Consider the following 22,375-nt stretch of genomic DNA (forward strand, 5'->3'; position numbering starts at 1 on the left):
GCTCCAGAGCAACCTTCCAAAAAATGAGGGGAATACCCTACCAGCTCCCTGGGCTCGTGTCAAAGCTGCCCTTGGACACCATGTGTCCTTGCTTGGTGTAGGGCATCTGGATGAAAGAAATCATAACTAAACCAGCAGGTAAAAATCTCCAAGCACAAAATGAAGACCACGCAGGCCCTGGGGTTGGTTACAGAGGCGATGGGAGCTTTTCTGAGCAGCCTGGGGGAGCAAGCAGAGGTCTCCCCCTGCACTGACACGTTGACCTCGTAACGCATTTCCAGGATCCAAGCGCTCCTCAGCTGAGGGCAGAGTGGGGAGGAGACAGGGGGGGCATCCCTAGGACCTCCTTGTCCCAAAAAAACAAGGGTGCTGAGGCGTTTGACTGGTATCTTGTTACAGCCAGACAAGCTAACAAAAAAGGAAGAAAATGCCATGCATACATGGCTTGCACTCTTCAGGCGACAGGATGCAATACTCCCTCTTCACCAAGCGGGGTCAGCCGAGCACTATTTTAACACACAACGAAGCCATCAAGACAACTGCTGCTGCACTTCTGTCTACCAGAGTTTCACCTTCTTAGCAAAGACGTTATGGCCGCTGACCTGCAGCATGCAGCAGAAGTGCTTTTGAAGCAACTAGCTATTTTAAAGAACTGGAAGTTCAATCTTGCATGGTTCACATGCCAGAACTGGCTCTGGAGGTTTCTGTAAGTCAGCAAAACCCAGACTAGAAGGAAAGCTGGTCTAAGGCCACAGCAGGGTATCAGGCAGGAAATCAGACACACGCCCAGGTTCCTCAGTCTGTTACTTTATTAGAAGAGTCTTTACATCATAATGGTGGCCCCACTGAAGATACTTTACAAAATATTAAAAAAACCCCTTTTTATTCAAAGCCACATCTTAAAAAATGGCATCCCATCCCCCCTCAAAAACAAACTGGGTTTATTCGTGGTTCCTTCTGAACAGGAAACAACAAAAACATCCTCTTTTGAGAGGGGGAAAAAATATAACCACCCTGTAAACATGACAATCAGAAGACGCGCTCCCCTGCCCTCTCCTAGGAGAGGAACATGGTACTAGACCCTCGGCACACCTGGAGAGGTAACAGAGCATAGGGAAAGGGCAGGGGACAAAACCATTCCCACCATCTATTAGCAAAAGCAAAACTACGTTGCTAGCTCCAGGCTGCAAATAAGCTGGACTGGAGAAAGGGACAACAGATTTACCATAAGGGCATCACATCAGCTCTTTAAAAGTCCCCAGAAATAGTCTCCTTGCCCATGGCTGCACAATATCCAGAGGCAGCTGACACTCCCTGGGCTGGTGCAAAGCAGCAGAGGTGGCAGTGCCCTTCAGCTGGAGGAGGTATGTTATGAACAGTATGCTGCAGGACATCCTTCTGCAAGTCACATGTAACGTGAAAGGACAGGCACCGGGTACTGATTTCTGTGACAATAACCATTTTATAGAATATGTCCAGCCTGACCCCAATAGGACCAGGAACAAAACTGCTGGGGCTGCCAGCACATATTTCTAATGCAATTAAAAGGCTCAAACCAGCACATTGTTCAGGAACAACCCCCTGAATTCATTCATTTTACATCAGCTCCCAACCTGGTGCTATCATATCTGAAAGGCACAGTCAATGCTTTTGGAGACAGGACAGGAGGTCTTCCTAGGAGGACAGGCTAGTTACTGAAAAGCTGCTATGCAGTCTGCTTGCAAAGGGTCCCAGCCCTTAAGATCTCCATCTAGGCTATACTCACTAATAAAGACATCAATGGTGTGGATTAAGAAGAAACTTGGAATGGCCCAAATAGATGTAGTCTTGCTAGTTCGCAGGAAGCTTATAAATATGTATTATGAACTCTAAATGGGTAGTAAATGTAAATGGACTTCTCAGATAAAAGAGGTGTTAAAGACCTGGGGGCTGGCTCCTTCATCTAGGTACCTAGAAGTGTAGTACATCACATACCACCTTTTTCTGAAATGCCAGTATGTCTCTAAATCAACACATGAGACTAAAATAACTTTTTTTTTTTTTTTAAGCAGAGACATTTTTTTCTTGCTCAGGAAGCAGGCCTAAAACAAACAACATCCAGAGATCAACAGAGAGAAAAACTTAAGTGCTACCTTACACCTTTTGGTTGTGTAAAGAAGAAGGTGCTGCCCAGTGAGGTCTCTGTCCTCCTACCCAGGTCTGTGCTCTGGGTCCTACCCAGCAGCTCAGCCAAGCACTGCCTTGTGCAGGTGGAGGAAGGCAGCCCAACCGAGACACATCACCACGGAGCAGAAAGGCCAGAGGGCCGGACCTGCCACTGCTCTGCTGCTCTGCAGCGTGACTCCAAGCTGGAAGCCAGGAGAATCATCCAAGAAACTGTGGCACATCATAAGGAGATGAGACATCAGTGGAGAAACTGATGCCGAGAGTAGCAAGCCACCGTGACCTGTCTTTGCATCTCCTCTTCCCTTGCATCTCTTGTTTCAAGACTCCTTTATTCCTTCCAAATGATGCTTTGCAGCCTATAACCCTGACTGCAGAGTGGCCAGGCTGGCTGATCCACATGGCCAACATATATATAGCACTTAAAAAAAAACCAAACTCAAGCATATGTGTGACCATGAGAATTCTGGCAATAACACTCTTCTGCCCCTCACTTGTCCTGTCCAGAAGGCAGATGACTGTGACCAATACCTCACTGTTTCACTGCAGGACTAAGCACCATTACAAACCTCCCGCTCTGCACATGCATGTACACTTCTGTAAGAGACAAAAGCCTGCAGCCAGCTGAACAGTTTAATTATGCCATAGTCCAGTCTCTGATAAGATAGTGTTAGCTAGATGCCAGAGGGACTGCGGTGCCAGCAATCACGGCAAATGAAGAAGCAGAAGCATCTTTGGAAGGATGTCCAGCCAGTCCCCTTTCTGCATAGTCTGTATGGGGAGGAAGAGGAAAGAAAAAACCCAACCCTCCCTCCTCAAAGGCAAAAACATTCCAAATCACTGTCTCCATTGAGGAAAAAAAGGGCCACAGTAGACAGAAATAAATCTAAGGCAAGTGTTGGGGGGCCACGAGGCCAAGGTTAGCCTAAGACAACGCCAAAGCTGCTCTGCCCCAGACTAGTCCTTACAGAGGACTGGGAGGAAGAGCAGCCACAGTGGAAAGAGAGGCTGATAACTGCTGCACAGAGGGCAGAAGCCACCGCCTGTTTCTCCTGTTCAGAGCAGTTATTGCTTCAGTCCAAGTTGACATGCCCAGTGAGCACCAGGCTCACGTGAGAGGCAACACATCCAGGTAACAGTGCAAGTACGATTACAGGAAGGGTCCTGCCTGACTTCCCAGCGTGGAGCTGTGCTGAGCAGGCCAGCTCCTGGAAATGCCACCAAAACTTCCAGTCAGCATCCCCCAGTGCAGGACAGAGGCCATGTTTATCCCAGACAGAGCGAGGCGACAGGAGGGTGCTGTTGTGAGAAGAGGCTGCCAAGAGGGTCTTCCAAGTCCAAGTTGCCCACCTGCAGCCCAGGAGGACACAGCGAGTACCAGTTGGTGGCCTGCCAGCTGCGAGGTGTTATGAGCTCTCTGTGGAGCTGAACGGGACAAACTTGGCGTGTTTGGTTGGGGATGCCGGGGTCTGTCCATCTGCCTCCTCACTCAGCTTGAAGAACATCTCCTGCTCACGCCTCTTCTGGTTCAGCTCGTCCTCCAGGGCCTTAAGCAGAAGGGAACACACATAAGAGATGTATTTGAGATTGTACTGGAGCTAGGGACACTGTCCCCTCCAACCAACCAAGCAGGACACCCTGCTCATGCCAAGGAGGCACTACCTTCTTCCGTGGCCTCAGCTTGTCCCGCCACTCCTTCATGTGCTGGTTGTGGTTCTCATCCAGAGATTTAAGCTTCTGGGTTTCGTGCTCAATCAAGAGGTGACACTTCTCATTCTAAACACAGATCACAAAACAGAACACCCATTAAGTAGCTGGGACTGTAAATCCTGTGGTTGAACAGGATTTGCATTGGCCAGAGGCATTCAGAGCTCTGAGCTCCAGGGCACGTTTAGACACGGCCAGAAAAACCTCTCAAGGCAGAGCAGGGGACATCAGTTCCAGTTCACTGACAGTCCTCTGCAGCCACTTCTTACGATGTGCTCCTTGTGCTGGAGCACAGGCAGCTCTGAGAGGCTGAGCCACGAGGGATGGGTACCTGCAGCTGCTGGAGCTCGTTCATGTTGCTCTCGCACTGGGCCTGCATGTCCTTCATCTGCGTCTCGTGCTTCTGCTGCTGGTGCAGTCGCTCTGCTTTTTGCCTCTTCTCTTCCTGCTGAGCAAACTGGAAGAGAGAAAAGCAGGTGCCTGTGTAGGCAGCGTCGCTCTGATCTCTGAAGCCAGTTAAGAGACTGACCAGCTTGCACTATTATATAGGAAAGAAAGAAAAGCTCCGAGGATGCTTCCCAACACTAGTCATGATGGAAGCAGCGCTGAAAATCACACCTGATGCCACAAAAGCAAAGACCTCAGACTCCCTGCTGTGGAGTATAAATTTGGGAACAGTTGCCTTTTTCCGACTTCCCTTCTGCCAGTAGGCCAAAGTACTTCACCCACAAGCCAAGCCTCAGCCCTGGTGCCCTTTGCAGGACCTGACCTGTTTTATCTTCTCCCGCTGCTCAGATGCGCTCCCGCTGGAGTGGATGTGAAGGCTTTTCTTGTACATGGCCATGCGCGTCTTCCCTTCACTCCGCTGGATTTTGGGGAGCCGGGCTTTCTCCTGCTGCTGCCGAATTTTCAACTGCTCTAACATGCGCTGGTTGTATCGCTGCATTTGCTCCCTTTCCTGCAACGGCAGAGGGACAGGTATCAGAGGAAGAGACACAACTCAGGCCAACAAGAAAGTGCTGAGGAGACCAAAGAGAGCTGGAGAGCAGACTTGGGATTTGCAAGGAGGTGGCTGGTGACAGACAACTCCAAGGGGAAAAGAGCTGAGGGCAGCTACCGAACATGCTGTGAAAGCAGAGAAGGGGGCTGGAAGGAAGCAGAAATGACCACAAGATGTGCCAGTCTTCACTCCCTCCTCTGGGAATCTGCCATCCCACATACCGGACAGTGACAGATTTCCAGAAAAGCCCCCAAAATTCACAACTGCTGCTTGTACGTTAAATGCATGCAGCACAGAATATACATCCCAAGCAAACAGGCTGATCCGGGTGTAATTCTGGTCCCTTTTCACTAATAATGACCAAATCTCTTAACTCCTAACCCACCCTCCGCTCCCCAACATCCTTTGACAACCAGTCAAAGGGAAACATCCCTTTTGGGGACACCCAGGCACCCTGCCAACCAGCACCAGTGTAGGAAGGTGCTAAATCTTTACCTTCTCATGCTTCCGGAGCAACTCGTGCCTCTGGAGGAAATACTGGTCCTTTAGCTGCTGCTTGACAAGCTGGTGTTTCTCCTGTTGCTGATGCTCTTCGAGATCCCAGATGCACGCCTCCCGGTCTGAGGAAGGGAGAAGGGTCAGGAGACAACCCACCCTGGCCCCCCAGCTTGACCACAGGCAGCATCCCAAGCACAAGCGATCCCTACATACGGGAGCAGTACAGCAGATGCGGGGAGTGATCGTTCACCTCCTGTTCTCCAAGAGAAATTGGTTGCAAACCATATCAGAGAATCATATCTTGCAATTATGAAGCCTAATTGGTTCGTATTTGTAAAGCGCTTTGAAGATTAAAGCACTAAGTATTTTTATTGTTAAACATTTAGACAGGATCTGGCAAGGCTGTTTTTTCTAAATCCTATCCCTGCCAGCTTGCAACTCTGTCACAGCATCTGTTACGTGGGAAGAGCCAGCGTTGGATAAACCCATCGTTACAGCATTTGCTTTCCTCCTTTTCAGCCTTTGCCACCCACCTCTCATGAGCTGCTGCTTTTTGTTCAGGCACTCGCGTTCCTTGTCGCAGATCTCTCTTTTGTTCTGGGCTGTTATATTCTTCATGGCTAGCTCCAGGTCCTCCTTCTGCTTGGCCAAAAACTCCTGTTCCTGGAAGAAAACAGCAGTACCACCACAAGCCCTCCTTCTGCTGCAACTTGAAAAGCATCTGGTGGTATTTTAGAAACTGCCAATCCCTCAAGGAGGAAGGATGCTTCTGTCTACTACACATTTCCCAGTCGTGGAGTTGTGACAATCTTCTCTCAGCCTTACCATGGTTTGTTTTTTCTGGGCGAAGTCATCCATCTTCACCTTCATGTTCCCTTTGCGCTGTTGCCGTGGCAGCTTCTCAACCTCGTTCTTGACCTTTGGGGAGGGAAATGAGATTTATCAGCATGTAACTTTAGGCCAAGAACAGCCCCACCTAATGTTGCTGAACAGATGGACCTCAGGAAACACCCAAATATACCAAAGAAAAGCAAGAGCTTCCTGCTACAACACCCACAACTGCTTCCCTCTCAAGTTCTGCTGTAGAGAAATGCCGAAGCTTTCCTGGAAGAAACAGATGCAGGAAACCAGCTTTCCTCCATCCTATCCCCATTTTTACCTCCTTCTTCATCTGCTTCAGCTGCTCCAGGAATTTGACATGGTCCCGCTCCTGCTCCAGGCGAATGCGCTTGGCCTCCTCCCGCCGGCGCAGCGAGTGATCTTGTTCCATCTTCTCAATCTGCTGCTTCTGCTGCCGTTCGAGGTTTTCCAGTTCGGTGTCATAGAACTTCTTCTTTGTCTGTATGGGAAGGGAACAGAGGTCAACCTCAGCCTCCTCTGTGCTTTGTTTCATTCCAAAAGTTTAAAAGGAAAAAAAAAAAAAAGCAGGAAAAAAATAAAGGGGGGAGCAGGTTGTCCTTGCATGAATTGAGCCTCTTTAGTAAACACAGAGGAAAGAAATTTTCAAATAATGGCCCATGAAGCACACAGGGCAGGGTCAGCTCTAGTGTGAGCCCAAAGCATTTTTTAATTTGTTCTAGTGCATTTCAACCCTTTCTCCTTGCTTATGTCCTGATCTACAGCATCCCACTGGGACCCATAGCCCTGGGCAAATGTTAGCAGGCAGTGAAGCTCAAGCATAACAGTTTTTTCTCTGCAGACCAGGATTTCCAAGTTTGAGGGCACTGCACTCCGACAGCGCCCTTGTGTCCGATCTCTCCCTCCCTGTGAGCAGCAGCGATGGAGTGCGTGGGTATAAACGGGAGCGGGTTGCAAACTGCCCCAGGGAAAGGGTTTGGGGCTTTTGCACATCGCACTGTACTGTGAATAAATCTCGCAAATGAGAAGTGACTTGCTAAAATGGGAATTCACAGACATGGCACGTCAAGACTTTAGAAATATAACAGAACACTTGAATAAGTGATGGCTCCCAGCCTGCCGCGAGGGGATGGGGTTACCAGGCGCACATACTAGATGAATTAATAAAGGGGTATTTAAAAGATTCCTCACAAAAGCTTTAAAGGGACTTACCTACAAAATTATTTTACTTCAACATAAACTGCCCACAGAGGGACTAGGTATGTAAGCCTAGTTTATCTTTATTCAATTTATACTCAAACTTGCTAGTTTTCCTGCTCTCACATTCTGTCCACACTGCTTTCTTATTTAAAGGGCTTTTTTCTTTGAGATACAACAGCACTATAAACTGTTTCTCACAGTAGCCGTGAACAGACATATAAGAAAAGATCATTGAAGAGGGAAAGTCCAGAACAACCCTTCCTCTGCCACACCATGCCAGGCAATGGCAGTCAGTGCTTCCCAAGCTGCAGGCTGCAAGTGTTTAACGCACACAAAAGGCTCTGTCCTCCACAAACACATCCCATCCCTCGAATCCCAAAGGGCTTCCTCAGTGGTCTTGTTCCCTCTGGACATGATGCCCCAGGACTGCTGCAACCCAGAGGGCATCGCCCTGTGCGAGGGCTTGCAGGGCATCTGCAGGGGAGAAGTCAAACCAGCAGATACCAGGAGCTTCCCCTTCCCTGCTCACGTACCGTCATTTCTTGCTCGAAACGCCTGAGCATCTGCTCCAGCTGCAACTGGTGTTTGCTGTTGAGCTGGGCCTGGTTTCGGTGCTCCTCCTTCTGAAGGAGACGCAGCTCCCGCAGTTCCTGGCGCCTGCAGAAGGTTAAAATGGAGGGGGAGAGAGAAACACAGTCTCAGACAAGTTCAGAGCCGTGTGCCTGAGCAGAGATGGCAGAATCAATAACCAGACCATTTCAGCAGGGAATGAAAGCCGCACGGCCATCCTGTAGCGCCCTGCCACTTGCTTTGAGCACAGGCAGGAGGTAAATGCCAACTGATGGATGCGCTCTCAGGCTCTGTGACACCAGAGCACTGCGAGGAAGCAGGATGTTAATTACGTTAACTGTTGGCAAACTGTCAGTTTTCACAAGTAAGGCCTATTAGCATTCACAGCTTCTCAAACAACCCCTGTCAAAGCTCTTAGTGTGTTGCTGCAGGTAACGCTCTCCCAGTCAGCACCCAAAATACCCATTCTGCCAGCTGGGTAAGCGCACACTGATCTTCAAAACACAGCTCGGGCCAACCTGGCGCTGCCTTGGCCTGGTCCCTGCATTCCGCGTCCCTTCTTGCTCATGCCTGGGTGGTGGAAAGGGCAGTTTTCCCAAATTCTGACTTGTCTACCACGACATTGCATCACTCCCCTCATCCAGCTTCACATCCAGTAAAAGGGAGCCTCTGCTCAGACGGTTGTGCTTGAGCCCATTTGCCATGTTTGTGCCCGACCGAGCTGGAAATCACTGATGTACCACACAAAAGGACCAGCAGCAGCAGTTTCCCCGTGCAGGATCCCCACCATGACCGCCGCTGCTGTGCGTTAGCCTTACACATTGAGTACAACCCTCTCTGGGGGCCCTCCTGGGAAAAGCACTTTGGAACACTTTCTTCTTTCAAAACAAACTCAAGCCCCATTAAATCAACTGGTGCAATATGATGTGCTCTCTTCTAAGCTAGCCTTCAGATCAATACCTTGGTGTGTTTCAAAACGCCAGAAACAAGCCCCTTAAGTGCAAATCAAGATGCCAGGAGAGTTGATCATGCCCGCAAGCTAGTCTCAAGGGAATAACCACTTCTCCCAAAAGGTGTTCAGGGACTCAATGCTTTGCAATCCAAGCCTCTCCATCCCTTCTCCCAGATGGAGCAGGCACTATTTAAAAATTAAAAAGGAGCCTCTTTTCAGGGATGCCACCACACCTGAGAGGACCAGGAGAAAGCAGCTGTGGCTGCAAATTCCCTGTATGCTAGTACACGCGATCCCCATGTTGTATTGGGGTTATATGCACTTCTTCACATGAAACTGAGTAGCTAATGAGCTTCTGCACATATCTGATATCAGGGTCTAGGAATAAAGCTGCCACAGGGACACATGGTGCTTGGGACATTATATTCTCAGGGAGTTCCTCAGGGCAGCACAAGGGAGCCTAGAATAGGGCATCAAGCAAAACAATTTGTATTTTGATTATTTTATGGGCCTTTTCATTTCAGCGCTGCTACTGATAGTAACCAAGCTAGAAACAGCTGTTTCTCTCCCTGAGAATAGGCCATGGAGGTTTGAAAGCTATAAGATCCGCAAAGGAGTCATAAAGGCTTAAGCAGGGAGGATACACCCATGAATATTAAGTGATGCTCAAGGAGTTTACAACTCCCTTGGCCTTTCTGTTAATGAAGTCTGAGGAGATACAAGAACAAAAGGAAGAGGAGCATCTTGAGAAGATTTCTGTGCTTATTTCCATTGAACCAGCATATCTACAGCCCTGGAGACACATTCAGTCATCCCCAGAGGACAGAGCCATCCGCAGCAGAAGCTTCCCTCATCATAGCCTTGCTGCATCTTATCCCCAAGATGCATCCCTTGTTCCCCTGCATGCAAATAGAGCTCAGCTTATGCGGTACAGCAAGCCCTCTGCCAGCCAAGGAAAGGCTAAAAGCAGTGATGTCCACACTGGACAGCTGTCCTGTCCAAGTGGGACCAAGACAGAAAATGAGAGGACTTCAGGTCACTCCTGGATTTGCTTGTGGAGAAGAAAATCCTGCCCCGACTCGGCACCCTGCCCTCCCTCCATCCCAGTGATCCACTTGCCTGAGAAATCTCATCTCTTCATCCTTCTTCTCATCCTCACTGATGATCTTTGAGGTGGTGACACTCACCTCTACTCCATCTACCACAAACTTGCGGGTTCGTTTCAGTGTCTTCTTCTGCATCCGGGAATCCTGAGTTTGGCAAGGGAGGAAAGGAAGAGGCCATGAAGCGGCTCCCCAGCTTGCTGCACAGGGTGCTACAGCTGGAAGCTTCATGGAAATTTTTATGCCCTTGTTAATGAAGAACATAAGCAAGGAAACTGCACCAAGGGGAAAAAAACCAAACCAAACCAAAAAAAAACAGCAGCAGATTTGGAGCTGCCATTCAAGCCACATACTGCTACCACGCTGCAGTACAGTGTGACTTCCACCCTGCAGAAACCTGACCTGGAGGAGAGACAACCCACCACCTGAAGACTCTTCCCCTCCGTGTCCAACTAAAGCGAAGCCTGATGGGGGACGCTGGAACCGCCCTGAACTGCAGTGCCAAGGAATCCACACAACGTGAAGCTTGCAATGTTTCCTTTTAAAGCTGCTGGGCCATCTGACCTGCAGGTACCCCCTACACACCTGCAGGTGCGAGGCAGGCAAGGCCCCTGCATCAGGCTGCAATTGCAGATGGAGCCATGGGGAAACAAGCCAGCCCTGCCCAAAGGCTCAGTGCTCGTGTCCCTCTGGCCCTCATTACAATACTTTGCTAATCACAGCCAGCTCTGAGCCCCTTACAGTGACCTCCACAAAGCACAGCCCAGGCTCACTTTCATTAGCGCAGGTAGGGACAAGTGCCAGGGGCACCACGTCCTCTCCCAGCAGTGCCACAGCAGGTCAGCGTCCCTCCGCAGGGTCAGCAGCCAAGCCTGGCTGAAGGACTGCATCCAGGGACTCAGTTTCTTCGGGGAGGGGGGGGAGATACGAACAACTTGAATCATACAGTCCTACAGGGAAAGCACAGTGATGGAATGAGCAAAGGCTCCCTGAAGTCTTCTTGCTCCTACTATTCTTACTATGATGATCATTACAGATATAAAAGATGACAGAAGAGCTTCACATGAGCCTGCCCAAAGCAAGCCCCTGGAGAGCTTGCTGCAATGGCGGAGCCAGAGAAACTCCTAAACTCACCTGTAAATTTCTTATCCCTCATCTCTCTAAAAAAAGAAAAAAAGACCTGGATACTTTTTGCCAAAACTTCCCCCCTTGGACTAAACTATAAGCAACTGGACAAAAAGTCTGGTAATAAAAGACTCACCTTAACTTTGCAGTTTAGCCTGTGATAAAAAGCATGTAATAGTTAGCATCTACAACCAGAAATAGTTTAACTCTTTGCTGCCTCTTCTCTTGCTGCAACCTGTGCATGCAATCCAGCAGCACCAGGAACACAAGCAAGGGCAGAGCAGGGGAGTTTAACCCCATGAAGCTAAGGCTGGGCAAGGAGCCTGGGTGAGGAGGGAGCAGCACAGCCTGGTACCCCCCCCACACGCTTCCAGCTCATTGTGCAAAGCAGAGGTGTCAGCAGGGCATCTTTCCCAGGGCCCTCCAGCAGCATCGCTCCTGGAAAACAGCTCTTCTTGAATGCCTTGCTTGGAGACATGCCATTTAGTTTTGTTCTGAGCTGGGGAAATTCAAACTGTGATCTAACATGACCATCTCTTTGAGACTTACTCCCTGTAAAACCCAAAAAGCTCCTTTCCCCTTCTAGGGGACCAACTGGGGAGAGCAATTACACGTGGCATTATATTAATCTTTGGCTGGCCTCAGGGAGACCAGGTGTCATGGGAAAGGCAGTGAGGAGGGGTAAATTGCTATGCAAGAGCATCACACTTCCCTCATTAGGGATCCACAGTGATTGTGGGCTCCTGCGGGGGATTCTGGCTCTCATGCTCACAACAGGAGACAGGAGGGGAGGAAAGTTTTGCCGAGAATGGTTTTCGGGCATGTTTCTGTGCTGGGAAGCTATCACTCATGCAGGCAATGGGATAAAGATCTTGTGCAACACATCACTCTGCCCCCTCAAGACACACACATTTCTTCTTCTGAAGCTCAGCAAATATCATTCCAGTTACTTTGTCTCTTCTTCTAAGCCATGCTGACCTGCCCAGCTCTGGCTCACAAGCATTCCCAGCCTCCAGAAAGCCTTAGCAAAAGCCAAGAAGCCTGGGAGGTCTTCGTGCAAGTCACTGCTGACACAAACCAGGCCAGATGTATGGCAGGTTGGAAAAATTGAGAGAGGCACCAGCCCAAATAAGCTTTCTCCTTGGGCTAGGTGTTCTAGGAAAGAGCAGCAGAGTGAGGGGCAATGGATAAAGTTTAGGAAATCACATTTTGGGTTTCATACTTGTCCTTGCTCTGACTGTGTACAACTGCACAAGTCAGGTGAGTGGCACAGTTATTTCACACTTCTCAGGGACCCGAAATAGCTACAAAACATCAGACTTACATTAGATTTCAGTGGCCTGGGACAGCAGAGGACACATGTACCTGCAGCAGCTCCACCAAGAGCTTCTCCTTCACTTGAGGACATGCCATGTGCCCATGGCACAGCTTAACCCAGCTCCATGTGCTGTGCCACCCTGAGCCTGGCTGGGACAGGCGTCCCATAGTCAGGGAGAACAAACCCAGGCTTTGCCTGGAGATGGGCTTCCTCCCTCCTTGCTGGCCCTGTGTTTATTTGTAGAGCTCCAAGCCTGGACGCTCACGTCGCAAGTGCCACAGCCAGCCTTTCCAGCTATCTCACCAAATAGCACTGGGGTGGCACCTGGGAGGTCTTTAGCATCATGCTAAAGCAAGATTCCCAGACCCTCTGTCTTCACCCAGTCTCTGTCCTCTCCTATTTTACCTGCTCCCCACCTTCAGGCACAGGGCACACTAAGGGCAACTCACTTTCTCCTCCTGTAGTCAAAGATCAACCCCATCCAGAGTACAGCATGCTGCTTTCTCAGGAAGGAGTTTAAGGGGCTATGGCCGACGCGTGCATGCACACAGCCTCTCAAGGAAAGGATCTGAATTTCAGGGACTTGGCTAAAAAACGAAAAAAACCTCAGCACTTTTTAACATGGGTTTGCTGCCCTTCCTTCTCCACACCCTCTGTCCACCACTCTCACCTTCAGGGAGATGGACCCGCTCTCTCTGTTGAGGGACAGGTCAGCAGACAGGGAGATGGTGAGGTCCATGCTTTCAGAGGCCGAAGTGCTGCCAGAATCCGAATCCCCTTTAGACCGGCTGCCGGGGAACGGTGCCGGGGGATCCAAGCTCCCGTTGGCAAGCTTCTCCTCTGTGAAGTTCTCCAGGTAGCTGCTCTCCGGTCGCTCCCCGATGCTCTTCCGCTCCTCGCTGCCTGGCCCAGGCTGCTTGTCCCCCCCAGCTGAGGTACCCAGCCGTCTGGGCTGCGAGATGACGTCTGGCTTGCCCTGGGTGCCCAAGGTGTCTCTCCCATCCCCTGGGCCAGAGGAGGCAGAGCTGGCAAGGGGTTTTGTGGAGTGGTTGCTCTCCAGTTTGTCATTGTCACTGCTTATCCCTTCACGTGAGACTTGATCGCTTTGTCCATCTGTGGTCTCCTTGCCAGTCCCCAGAGGCCCGTTCGCTGCCTTGGGTGAGGAAGAGTCCGGAGGCTTCTCCCCATCAAAACTCAGCTGACTTGCCTCAGAGGGGTCCCGCTTGTGCTTACCAGGGGGCTGGAAAGACAGCGAAGAGAAGGCGTTGGGTTTTGCAGCACCGCTTTAACATAACTGCAAAAGCTGCAAGTCCCCATGCTTCAGAGCAAAGCCACCCACAGCTGAAGAGTTATTGGGAAGAAATCTTCCCTTTTAGAACATCCATCCTGGCATACTTCTGTCTTTCTCCAGGTGTGTGGTCCCAAGGGCTGTGGACACTGACTAGAAGGAAACAGCTCCAGGACCTGCAAATTCTTAAGTGGCAGCCTACGCGTTTGCATATTGAACCTCTTTTCCTGTGGCTACTCCACCGTGGATTAATTACCGTCCTTTGCCACAGATGAGGGAGGTCAGGGCATCTCTCCCAGCAAAGCTGCCCAGGCAGCCCCATGCTGTCCCCTTCAAAGAGCCCAGCTCAGGGGCAGGTTTGCCCAGCTCTTTCCTAGGGTTGATGGTGCCTCACTGCTGCACCACATGCTGCTGCCATTGCTTCCGCTCCAGCTTCTCCAGCCCGTACCATGGCCTATTTTTCACCTTTTTTTTTTTTTTTAATTTTAAAAACTTTTTGCAAGCCCCTCCTGCGAGTGGGCAGCTGGGCCACCCACCAGCATCATTGTTTCTCCATGCCCTTGGCAGCCACCGAAAAACAGGCCATCCCTGCCCAAGCAACTGCTTCCCTCTCCACCTGATGGGGCCCAGAATAGCCATGAACCAGCCTTTTGGAGCTGAGAAAAGTTGTTGGGCTCTTTCCCCCACCACAGCCACACTAGCAAACTTGCCAGCAGGGGGCCAGGAGTGCTCACCGAGGCAGACTCCGATGAGTCGTCTTCTTCTGCTTCATCCCGACTGTCCTCGATCTCTTCCATCACCTCAGCCTTGGCCTCGGCCACCAGCTCACGCAGGGCCCGGTTGCTGGTCACCTTGCTGACAAAGGGATGCTGAAAAGCCAAGCACAATGCACATGTGTGAGCTGGCTAAAAACTGGACCTGGTGGCTGAGTGAGCACATGGGGATGGCGACGGTGAGGACCACTTCTTGCTTTTAAGCAACTGCAAAGACCTAAGGACGTGGTTCTTGCCAGTGTCACTAGGCTTAACCCCCTCCAAATGAATTTACAGATACGTGCTGCACGTATGAGAAAGAACAAGAGAGAACAGGATGCCGAGGTTAAGTGCCAGCTCTGCACACAGATGCTCAAAGCGTGGCGCTCTGCAAAGCTGCTTTATGACAACATCCCCAAATGAGAGCACCAGCTGCATTTAAACAAGGGGCTCTCGCTGCAGAGGAGACATCCCCACCTCGCCATGGGTAGGCTGAGTGCCAGGGTGCAGGTCCGAGCCCGCAAGGTGCCACTGGCAGCAGGGCAACAGCTGGTCTGCAGGATCCCTGGGTGCAAACAGCATGGGGGAAGATTTAATTGAAATCAGGCTCAAATCGCTCAGTGCACACAGTGGGGTGTCTGTGTTGAGCTTCAGCAAAAGGCTGGGGAGTCCCTCGGGTTTGCAGAGCACATTGCATGCTCCTTTCTGCTGACTCTGGTGCAGGATGGGAAGTGTGCAGCCAGCGTGCCAGCGCTGCAGAGCAAGAGCGTTTAGAGGCAGTGGGGAAAAGTGTCTTCCAGGTTTTTGCTATTATTTTGGAAGGTGACAGGAGGAAAGGAAAGGAGTTGAATTGAAATCTGGGATAACCAGGTATAATCCAAGCTGTCTGCCATGTGGGCACTTTTAGGCAATGGGAGGCATTTCTATTCCAGCTGGTGTCCACAGTGGCTCTGCAGTTTGCTCCAAAGGGAAAAACATTGCTGTTCCTTTTTGGAGCATTTTAGTGGCTGAAAAGTACTATGAACTTTCTAAACAAGGGAAAAATAACGTGAAACCAGTCTACGGCCCATCAATACTTTTCTTTGTTTCCTTCCTTAAAGAGAATCAGGCTGTACAGACACAGTGGTTCAGACACTCGCAGACCCAGGCAGACAGATACCAGCTGCACACCCAGCCCAGGGGCTGGTGCTGGTCCCTACCTCCAGCAGCTGGGCAGCACTGGGCCGGGTCTCTGGGTTCTTGTCCAGCGCTGTCTTCAGGAAGTCTCTAAACTCCAGGGACCTTAAAACACAGTAATTGGCGAGAAGTTCAGAAGAGGGAAAGGCCTCAAATGCCACAGAGGTCTGCAGGTTGTGTCCCAGCTGGCACCTGGCCACAATCACCATTTCACTCCCAGCATGGGAAACCCTGTGCTCAGTTTTCTGCTTATTTGTAAGAGAATCAGCAACGTGGCCAAGTGAGGGACCAGATTTTGCCTTACCTGTGAGGGCAACAGATGGCAGAACTGAGCGTCAGCCACTGTGCCCCAGGGCCAAGGCAGGGAGATAGGAGAGAACATCAGCAGTTATCCTCCAAAGGGAGCCCATGGATGGAGCTGCTTGTGGACAAGGATGCTCCAGGACCCATCCCCACAGCTGCAGTATGAAAGGACGGCTGTGAAGGACCAGGAACCCCATAGGAGGGCACCCTCAGCCTGCAAAGCACAGCTCTGAGATCTAGAGTGCATCCCTGATCCAATTCTGGCTTCTGAGCTGCTCCAGAGGAAGCGCTCCCACCCTGGGAGCCCTGCTAAACTCTGCTGGGTTTTAGCAGCGGGCTCCTGCCTGCTACCTGAACTGCTGTAACAACGCTTCTGACTCCAGTGCTCTCGCAGTGATATGCTGCTGGCTATCATGCAACAGGTTTTGTCATGATTTAAAATAATAATAATTAAAAAAAAAAGTAACTGATTGGATTTTTTTAAATGCAGAAGAGGCTTTCCAGACTCTAGGAAAGAAATTGTGGAGCTCTTGGCCATCTCCAGGTTTAGAGGAAAGTCTGCCTTTTATAAAAAAACAGGATGTTTTGAAAACAGCCATAGGATCACCCTCGCTTCAGCAGGGCTGCGGGCGGGCAGCAGCTCCCCCGTGCTGCCTGTGCACCAGCAGCACGGTCACAGCACAGGCAGCGCTCAGCAGCCTGCCTTCAGCCAGCAGTGCTCTCGGGGCCCCGAGCACACAGCTGGACGTAGAGTACAGCTAGAATCCCACATTAGGTTCTCAAATTAAACAATACTGCTATAAAAGACTATTTCTTCTCTTAAAATACTGGATAAGCTGGGAGATGTGCACTCTGCTGCCCAAAAGCCCTCACCATTTGGAAGGGCAGCTGAGTGTGGGGGGGTCGGACTTGGCAATCTTCAGCAGGACTCTCATGGGATTGAGCTCGTGATGGGGCGGCTCAATCTGGGCCATTTCGATCAGTGTGATTCCCAGGGACCAGATGTCTGCCTTGTAGTCGTACGGAGTGTCCTTCATGGTCTCGCACATCACCACCTCTGGGGCCATCCTGCAAGGGGCAGAGCAAGGAGCAGGGATGAGGAGGGATGACACCACTCCACGCATGTGAGCCTTGCAGCAGCAATTAAATACTTTAAATAATCCACAACATTGCACAAAAAACAGCCTTTCCTCCCAGCTCTGGGTTTCAGAAGAAGCAGCATCATTTCTAAGGGGTCCAACCCCCTCCCTCTTCCGCAGACCAACCGAGACAGACCAGGCAGCCCGTGGAAACCCCCAGGCCATTGACATCTGGTGCAAATGTTGCTTCAGACAATAAATTAATCCTTGCCGATTCCGCTCCTTCAGCAAGTCGGGTGATTTAGAGATTGCGTTTCTGGAGTGAGGAGTCGTTCCCATGTGCTTGGAGCTGCTTCAAAGCCCGCTCCAGCCCCCGGGGTGGGGGGAGCAGCAAGCACACACACGCAAGCACATGTGTGTCCCTCGCTCCTCCAAGCCTGGAGCATGGTGGCCCCTCAGCCAACTCAGGGCACTGTGACACCAGGCGACACTCCCACACGACCAAGGCTGCTCACAGCTCCCTTCAGGCAAGGGAAACCCTCGCACGTGTGGACACTGGCCAAGACTCCTTGTTAAAATCCTCCCACCCATGTTTGGTAAGGCACTATGGTCCAACACATCCCAAAGGCCATCAGCTCCCCATTTCTGAGCAAGCCTGATTTTCAGAAGAGCAAAGCTCCTCATGAACATGGGATTTCTTAGCAAGCAGGTCACTCACCAGTAAGGGGTCCCAATGAAAGAGTCTCGCTTCTGCAAGGTTTTCATGTTTTTGGCAGACACTCCAAAGTCAGCTGCAAAGAGCAGTAACATTAGATGCCATAGCAAAACTGAACGACCCTTCTGAATTAGCACACTTGGCTGAAACGCAGATTTAAAAGCAAACACATATTGAAGGCAAGAACATGATAGAACATGCTGTTTCCTCTAAACTAAGCATCAGAAATTAAATTTGCTTTTGGGTACACAACCACCAGGGACCTTCCCCTCCCATGTACAGGGGCATAACAAGCCACCTCTACTGTAACCCAAACCCTATGCATCTAGAGGGAAGTCGAGATCTTTTCCACAAACAAACAAAAGCAGCTCCGGGGCAGATTACTTTCAGGACTGCTATTTCATAGCAAAAAGTCTCATTTTACAGCAGAAAAAACAAAGTGCTGTTGCATTCTTTCTCTTCCCTTCAGCCCCATGCACAGCAGCCACTGTGTGATGCCTTTCCCTGATTTTGTCCCTTCTATAGAGAGCTGCTGAAGCCAACCCAACCCAAACTGGTAAGACCTGAAGAGGGTACTGAGCTCCTCCAGGTCAGTTTGCTCTCTGAGATGGCCCTGATGACCTCCAGAGGAGCTGTTATCCATGTGCACCCCAGGCTCAGGGTGTCCCTGACTGTGGGTCATCCTTGGCCCAAGTCAGCAGGCCCATTTCTTACGTCAGAGCAGAGCCCGTGGTCACAGGAAGGTTTCCATCTTCCCAGGCTAGCTGGTCTCCATCATCCCAAGACACACCCCGAGACTGCCCCACAGCTGCCAGCACCCCTTGTCAGGGTCCAGAAAGAGATCTGCACCTTTCTGACCAGACCCTACAGACAAAGCTACCTTCTTAGCCTTCAGCAGGCAGGTGGACACCAATTTAACTCAAGCCCCCAGCGAGTTGGCAAAGCAACCCTTTGGCAAAACTCACCCTGTCACCACCAGACCTGCTCTGGAGATAAGACGAATTCTTCCAGCTCCCAGCCCTGCCAACTGGCACCCTGCACAGGATGCTCAGCAAGCCAAAAAGCATAAAAATCGAGTTCAAAGAGGGATTAAACAAATTCACGAAAGGAAAGTCCATCAAGGGCCTGAGCACGGCTGCAGCTCAGGGAGTCTTGGTGCCTGGCTCGGGGCTAAGCAGAGCACGCAGTTCGATGGTAGATTTGGCCTCCCACAAAACAACATGAAGTTCTCCCCCACCTTCTCCTGCCTGAGCTCATCAGCCAGCAGACAAGCAGCTGATGTCCCATAGGCAGGGCAGAAGGCAGAGAGCACCCCTCAATCCCCCGCCACACTCGGGCATAGCCGAACACTACCATCCAGCTCCCAGCAGCAAGCGCCTGTTGTTAGCATAGTGTGAAATGGTCCCAAGCAGCACCATCGCCCATGGCCACTCTCCCAACGAGCTCAGCCGAGTGAGCGCCCGTTGCACGCCTGTGCTGGGCAGCTCACCGAGCTTGATGTCCCCATCCTGGGTGAGGAGCACGTTGCCTGCCTTCAGGTCACGGTGGATGATCTTTTTGCTGTGGAGGTAATGGAGAGCTTCCAACATCTGGCGGCAAATCACTTGAATCTGGGGTTCAGTCAGGCCCCGGTCCAGCTCTGCAGGAGGAGAGAGAGCCGTTAAACAGGATGGGTATTCGAGTGATGCTCCACCTGAGCAGCAGAAAGGCACGGGCTACCCAGCAGACCATTTAAAAACCACTGTCCATGTCTCAAAGCAGCGGGAGACCAATGCAAATCCACTTGTTAAGGTAATTTATTCCCTTAGCCAACACTCACAGCGCAATGCCCGCCTGCTTGGAGCTGCTGGTTTATAGCTCCCTCCTGGGGATGTACGGCTGAGCCGACTGGCCTAGGAATAGCAGACGAGGGGGACGAGGAAGGGGAGCCAGGCACGCCTGTGAGGGGGATCTGAGCTGTACCTTCTCTGCTGATTTGGGAAATGGGTCCCTGCAGGCAAGCTAGGTCTCGCCCGCTGCAGGGATGATGCTGCAGAGAGGAGGGAGCTGAACTTGGCTGCAGGCAGCAGCAGGGCCAAACACAGGCGTGAACACTCAGCAGCTCCGTATGCAGCCCGTGCTCTCATTCCCCAGGGAGCTACCCCTGCCGCGGAGATGCAGCATACCCCCCTGTGCACCAGGAGGGACACACCACCTCCCAAAGCAACAAGCAATAAAATACTTACCAGCACTATCCCTACCCACTGCTCTGAGCTGTTTTTTCAGGTAGCACCAGGTACCAGCACACCAGCTCATACCCTGCTGTCTGCCCCTATTTCTGAAGCTTGCGGGGACACACGACCACGGGAGTGACCTCCCTGCTGAGCTCTGCCCAGCCACCTTCACTGTCTGAGACAGCTTTCCAAGGCAATAGCTCTGCAAACCATCAAACCTCCAGACAGTTAGCATCGCCTGAGCTTCCCCCTCTCCCTCTGCAAGCCCCTTGCAGCGCAGATTCCCCCTCCAGCGCAGCAGAGCACGCGGAGACCAGACCAAGCCTTAGACAACTCCAACTGCCCAAACTACATGGCCAGGATGGGACCTGACGGAAGAACCCCAGCAACTGGGACAGATGCTGCTTCAGAGCAAGGATCTTAACCACAGGCTCAGGGATGTTGGGTCAGCCACTCTGTTCCTCCTCCTCTTCCTCACCGAGATCTCCCTTGCCCTGGGGAAAGGTGATGATTTTCACTCTCCCTGGAGCATCACCTGGCAGAAATGAGGTGCAGCAAGCCACAGGTTTTGTACAAAATATTTCCAAGGTAAATGCCAGTTGCTGGTGGGGATGAGGAGGTGGAACAGGCAGCATCCGGCAACTCTGAATTTACTAATGCTGGGAGCACTCCTGAGCTCCAACCCCCAACTCCTCCGGCCCCTCATTTGGGGGGGTGATGGCACTACAGCCAGGCCACTTGCTCACGGTTTTCTAAGCACCCTCTTCCCACTCCAGCTCCCATGTTCTCCAGAGATTGACTGCCACAGACATGGCCCATGAATGCTCGGGGGGGGCTTTAGTGTCCCAAGAGAGAGGGCACCCCTGCTGAGGTTTTCCGGGGTAAGGCATCATTTCCTCCAGCACATCAGCAAAGGTACTTTTACTTGCAGTGATTTGGACCCGCTTTAAAGAAGATCCTTAATGGAGGCACAAGTTTTAGGGGCTGAATCAAAGATGACAAGTTTGGGTCCATGCTTTTGCTGGAAATAAAAAGAAAGCGAGGCCTTTGGCAATATCAGAGCTGAAAGGGAGTAACCCTGTGGAGACACAGCTCTGTCCCAGGAACTCCAGGCAAGCAGATGTAAGAACATCGTGTTCACCTCATGGAGGGGACATCACCTCCCCTGGGCCTGTACAGTCCTGGTACAGAGGGGCCATGGCACCAACCAGGCTATTTTAGGGAACACCCACACGCTCCCAGACCCAGCAGCTCTATATGGAAGGGAGGAGTTAAAAATGGGAAGATTCTTGGAATTACTGCAAACTGCAATTTATTCAGATGCTCCTGCTGCTTCATCAGATGACTGATACCATACGGAGAAGTCAGCAAGGAGATCCTGGGAGATTCATCATGACAGGCGCCCAGATTAAACATCTCGGCCCCGCTGCCCTTCCCAGGGAGCTGTGGGAACGGGATCCCAAGCACCTGGTGCCTCCAGCAGATAAATATTTAAAGCCTTCTTTCCCCTCCAGCCACTCTCCCTTCACCCCATGCCTTGTGATCTGCTGATTCCAGCAGCATTTAAATCACAAAAGGAAATCAAAGTAGCTCAAGAAACACCCCAGGGCTGCCACACCTTCTGCTCTGGGTATGAAAATAGGCAAAGTCATGGGAGAGAAACGGTAGCTGGGGACGCTAGGGCACCCACATCTGCCATCTGTCCGAAGGCTGCCCCTGAAAGTGTGCCAGAAGGCTGTAAACGCCTTGCAGACATTGCCCCGAGCACAGACAAGAGCCCAGCACTGCACGCTGCACTCACCCAGCATGGTGGCATCCACCGCCCCGCCTGGACAGAACTCAATCATGATCTGGGAAACAAAGAGAGAGGAATTAAAGTCAGGTCCACGTCTCACTGAGCAAAGCCCACCGGGTAGGGAAGAGACAAAAGCATTGGGTTTTGCTTCCTCGTATGGCAAAGCTGCCCCTTTGCCCCACATGGGGACGCAGAGGCTTCGGTGCCCCCCAGGACACATCCCCCAGGCATCTCCGGCACGAATGATCATCCAAGCCTCAGGGACAGATCCTGCACGCTGCCCGTAGCAATCGTCTTGGAGGGACTGTCCCCATTGCCGGGCCCGTGGACAGCCCCAGCAGTCATTGCCTGGCCCCGTACCTGGATGCCCACCCCGAGCAGCCAGCTTCAGCTCCGGCTTCCTCTCTGTTTACATCTTTTCCCATTGCATTTTGGAGCGAGGGCTGCTCCAGAGAGCGGCCTTGCCAACAGGATGAGATAGCTGTCATAGCTGCGAGCTGACGTGGCCGGGAGAAATCAGGCAGGATTTTCTTTGGCAAATGAGAGATGGGGAGGGCTGT

The 22,375-nt window shown here is 51.4% G+C and overlaps 1 protein-coding gene across 3 annotated transcripts in view; it reads right to left on the reverse strand.

Moving 5' to 3' along the window:
- Positions 1-799: 799 nt before the first annotated feature.
- Positions 800-22,375, reverse strand: part of STK10 (serine/threonine kinase 10) — a 52,821-nt gene continuing 31,245 nt past the window's right edge. Inside the window, exons 1-18 of one of the 3 annotated variants that reach the window (XM_072872512.1) lie at positions 22,176-22,283; positions 21,822-21,870; positions 19,297-19,446; positions 17,811-17,883; positions 16,887-17,081; positions 15,734-15,815; positions 14,517-14,651; positions 13,165-13,734; positions 10,068-10,198; positions 7,960-8,083; positions 6,528-6,707; positions 6,194-6,286; positions 5,902-6,031; positions 5,366-5,490; positions 4,640-4,828; positions 4,202-4,327; positions 3,826-3,939; positions 800-3,710 (exon numbers count right to left, since the gene is read on the reverse strand). In XM_072872512.1, the coding sequence (XP_072728613.1) occupies positions 3,570-3,710; positions 3,826-3,939; positions 4,202-4,327; positions 4,640-4,828; positions 5,366-5,490; positions 5,902-6,031; positions 6,194-6,286; positions 6,528-6,707; positions 7,960-8,083; positions 10,068-10,198; positions 13,165-13,734; positions 14,517-14,651; positions 15,734-15,815; positions 16,887-17,081; positions 17,811-17,883; positions 19,297-19,446; positions 21,822-21,867 (2,604 nt within the window). In that variant the 5' untranslated portion in view covers positions 21,868-21,870; positions 22,176-22,283 and the 3' untranslated portion in view covers positions 800-3,569. Of the gene's footprint in view, positions 3,711-3,825; positions 3,940-4,201; positions 4,328-4,639; positions 4,829-5,365; positions 5,491-5,901; positions 6,032-6,193; positions 6,287-6,527; positions 6,708-7,959; positions 8,084-10,067; positions 10,199-13,164; positions 13,735-14,516; positions 14,652-15,733; positions 15,816-16,886; positions 17,082-17,810; positions 17,951-18,772; positions 19,264-19,296; positions 19,447-21,821; positions 21,871-22,175; positions 22,284-22,375 lie in introns of those variants that run through there. The other 2 variants (XM_072872509.1, XM_072872510.1) reach the window with 2 other exon arrangements.

Source organism: Ciconia boyciana, chromosome 9, assembly GCF_034638445.1.
Source record: "Ciconia boyciana chromosome 9, ASM3463844v1, whole genome shotgun sequence".
Lineage (NCBI taxonomy): Eukaryota > Metazoa > Chordata > Aves > Ciconiiformes > Ciconiidae > Ciconia > Ciconia boyciana.